Source organism: Balaenoptera musculus, chromosome 20 (genome assembly GCF_009873245.2).
Source record: "Balaenoptera musculus isolate JJ_BM4_2016_0621 chromosome 20, mBalMus1.pri.v3, whole genome shotgun sequence".
Classification (NCBI taxonomy): Eukaryota; Metazoa; Chordata; class Mammalia; order Artiodactyla; family Balaenopteridae; genus Balaenoptera; species Balaenoptera musculus.
This window is the reverse complement of record NC_045804.1, coordinates 38,312,531-38,316,179: the sequence shown is the minus strand read 5'-3', so window position 1 is coordinate 38,316,179 and position 3,649 is coordinate 38,312,531. Positions and strand designations below refer to the sequence as shown.

The 3,649-nt window shown below is 45.1% G+C and overlaps 1 protein-coding gene across 24 annotated transcripts in view; it reads left to right on the top strand.

The window, feature by feature from the left end:
* The first annotated feature begins 2,406 nt into the window (after nucleotides 1-2,406).
* The window catches only part of SYNRG (synergin gamma), a 92,981-nt gene continuing 91,738 nt past the window's right edge, over nucleotides 2,407-3,649 (top strand). For 17 of the 24 annotated variants that reach the window (XR_005017734.1, XR_005017735.1, XM_036836154.1 and 14 more), the window contains exon 1: nucleotides 2,409-2,579. Coding sequence is in view for 22 of the 24 variants with exons in the window: in XM_036836154.1 (XP_036692049.1) it covers nucleotides 2,503-2,579 (77 nt within the window). In the remaining 2 variants the exon portion in view is untranslated. Of the gene's footprint in view, nucleotides 2,580-3,649 lie in introns of all 24 variants that reach the window. The other 7 variants (XM_036836162.1, XM_036836161.1, XM_036836155.1 and 4 more) reach the window with 3 other exon arrangements.

Here is a 3,649-nt window from a genome sequence, read left to right as displayed (position 1 = left end):
TTTCACTGTTTCTTCATTTGTTGATGGCCTTTTGTGATACGAGCCACAACAAGGTGCCTTTTATATGACTGGTATTCAAGTTCACTAGGATTTTAAATGCTTTGATCTATACATAAATATCTTTTACCTCATCCCTATCGTAGCTCAGACCTCACCTTCATAATGTTGCAGCTGTAAGATTATGGTCAGCTTCTCCCTTTCTTACTTCATTTTCCATCATTTAACCATATTCTTTCCTGTCTCTTTCCATTTGAGATGACTTTGCTCGAAAAGTGATAAACATTTTATCCTGATAAGGAAGAATGTTCCTTTTACTTGATCCACCTCTGGCTTCGTTCTCTTACAGCTTATCTTTCCTAAGGCTTTATGGCCCTTCATCCAGATAGTATGCAGGTCTCTGCCAAAGGTAAAGGATTATGATTATACAGTGATAGAGACTATTCACTCTTAGCAGATTTTCCTCAGTTGCTAGTTTTGTACAGTGGAATAAAAAATCGACTTCATACATGTAAGGTACTTGGAATGGTGCCTGACATGAATGTTAGTTATCAGTACTGTAATACTATAATATAGATAACCTTTTCTCAGCAACATTTGACTTAAACTTATTTATTTCCTGTATTCTCAGTCTTTTATTCTAGAGTCAGGATGGGTAGACTGCAACTTAAATATTTCAGATGAGACAAAAATTGTTCATCTTCAGAATTTATGTAAATGGAGACCTATTGCTACAAGGTGCAAGAAATACTTACAAGCCTGTGATTTTTTTATTCTTGCAAACAGAGCCTTGACTCAAAATGTATTCTGGAAGTGGGTATACTGGTGCCACCCATTTGCCAGTTGTTTTAAGTTCTTTAATTTCTCAGAGGTTCAGTTTGTTTGTGAAATTGAGGGTAATACCGACTATGTCTCAATATTAGAAGTACCTAGCACTGTGCCTGACACGTCATAACTTCACAAAATATATTCCTTAACCAAACGTTATATATTTGGTTAGGAATACAAGTCTTGGTAACACAGTCCCTGCCCTTACAGTGTAGTGGGCACAAAGTAAAGGAAGAAATAGTGCGGTAGATGCCGTGTTAGACATAAGGCCACAATGCTGAATCATCACAGGACAGCGTCTAACCTGGACTGGAAATATTGTGGAACGCTGACATCCTGAGTCATGTGGTCTATGATCTTTGAAATACTCCCTTCATTTGACTTTATTTCCTCTTTTTTTTTTTTAAGTATTTTCTCCTGTGCAATCACCCATCCTTAAAAGTGGCTACATAAGCCTGTATCATCTTGATTTGTCAATGGATTAATACTGAATTTAGTTACATATCAGTTTATGTTGATTGGAACATCTGCTACACAGTTCCATCTAAAGAAGGGGAGGAATGAAGTTAGTGGACAATTATGGGGGAAAAAAGCATAATTAAATAGCTGGCTCTAGCTGAAATGAGCAAAGACTTTGAAGTCAAACGCCTTGGATTTTGATCCTGGTCCTGCTGTTTTGCAGCTGTTTGTTCTGGGTAAATTACTACTTCTTTTAACCTTGATTTTCTTATCTGTGAAATGCCAATACTAGCTCTTAGGGACACTGAGGATTTGAAAAAATACAGTAAATTTCCTGACCAGTGATTGTGCCCAATAAACGATAACTATTATTACAAATTGTTTCCCAGTAAAAGCCCTGAATCAAGAGTAAAAGAAAGCTAATTATAATCCGTTACTTGCTAGTAAGCAAACTCCACTTGAGGGCTTGAAAAAGTTTACATTCAACTTTTATATTTACCTACAGTAGTTTGATTAGGAAAAAAAAAAATCACGGTAAAAATATGCCCAGGAAGGTTCGGAGCAATGAACTTTTCCAAGCACCACTGTTTTGGCCCTGATTGTAAGTATAGGGAAAACGGGGATTACCAAGTGGCTAAACACCTTCGGCTTTTAGGGTGGGTACCAAAAGGAAGCTGCCGAGTTCCTGGGAAAAAGTACAGCTCATCACTAATCGGCGCTGTGAAGCTATCAAAGGGGCATTCAAGATCCATCTATTCTTTGTGTAAAGAGTAACAATAAAAGAACACCCGTGTACCCACCATCCAGGTTAAAAAACAGGACTCAGTGTACTCTTTTCACTAAGCAAGACGATGGTTTTTCAAACGGAGGAACGATGACGCCTTGCCGCTCGGCGGCCAGCTGGGTTCTCCACAGAGCCTTGCCTGAGAATGAATCAACTCCCCTGGAGCCGGGCCCAGACCACCGCACCAGCACCTGAACTAGAATTGCACCCGGCGGGCCCTCAGCTGTGGCCGGGTCACGTGACGAGGGAGCGCAGCTCCTCCCCCGGACGCGAAGGGTCACGTGGGCGCGAGGCCCCGCCCCGTCGCCCAGGCCGCGGCGAGGTGGGGTCCTGCGTTTGCCCCGGAAGTGGCTGTCGGGAGCTGACAGCTGCTGGGAAGGTGGCGGCGGAGGCGGCGGCGGCGGCGGCGGCGGCGGCGGCGGGCCCGGAGCAAGATGGCGCTGCGGCCGGGAACGGGAGCTGGCGGCGGCGGGGCCGCAGGACCTGGCGCGGGGGCTGCCGGGGGAGGCAGGTGGGTGTGAAGACCTGGGCTGGGACGCGCCTCGCAGACGCAGAGCAGACCCGGCACCGGCGACGGGTGGTCGGCCGTTATGGCGGTTTTCGCCCGCGCCGACCCCTTTTCCCTCGGAACTGCGCTGCGGGAGGAGGGTCGTCCTCCGGGAACCTAGGCCGAAGGGGTGGATGGAGCCCGGGCGCTCGACTCTTGTCCTGCAGGCTCGGGGGCACTGGCTGCTGAGGCTGAGCCAGGAGGAGAGGGGGAGGAGGTGAGTGTCCCATCGGTGCGGCTGCCACCCGGCTGGGTGGATAAAGGAGGAACCCCGACGCCTCGCTTCTAGCCCGACTGGATCTGAAGCGACCGGAGACTTCCTTTTCCCAGGGCTTGACCGGGGAGGGGCTCTGAAAAATCTGTTCACAGAGCTGCACAAGTGTTTCCAAGGTGTGTGTGTGTGTGTGTGCACTCTTTTTTTCAGTGTTGTGTCCTTTTTATTTTTTTCTTAACACACCAGAAACAGCAGGAAAATTTGAAGACCTTTGAATTAGTATATAGAGCTCTTGTAGAGGTAGTTTTAACACCTGTCTTCTTACTAAAAAACAATTCACTGTTAAACAGCACGTACGCAGTTATCAAAACAAAGCTTCCAGACTTTTACTTAGCCCTTAAACAAATTTGCTCTCTGTCAATTCCAGCTACTAATCGCCAGTGGCTCTCATATCTAGAACAATAAAAGAGATGAACATTTGCAACCTGACAAGTTCATCATTTGAGGAAATATTTGATTCTGGGAAGTTTTCATCCCACTTCTGTAATGACCTAGTCTGACTTTGTTTTGCTAGCCAACCCGAGGTTCGTACACATTTGGAGATAATTTAGCTTTTTATCTTAAGCATCCTAAATTATTTTTGGAAAACAAAGTGTTAGGTTTTTTTTTTTAATGCAGTGTTTTATTTTGGAGTCATGAACGCCACAGTGTGAAGCCTTTAAAATCCTCACGTCCTGCAGGTGCTTGTATATATGCGAGGAAAAGAAAGCAGTCACCGTTTGCCTGTGTGCAGCCGCATTTTTCACTTTCTCTTTTTCAC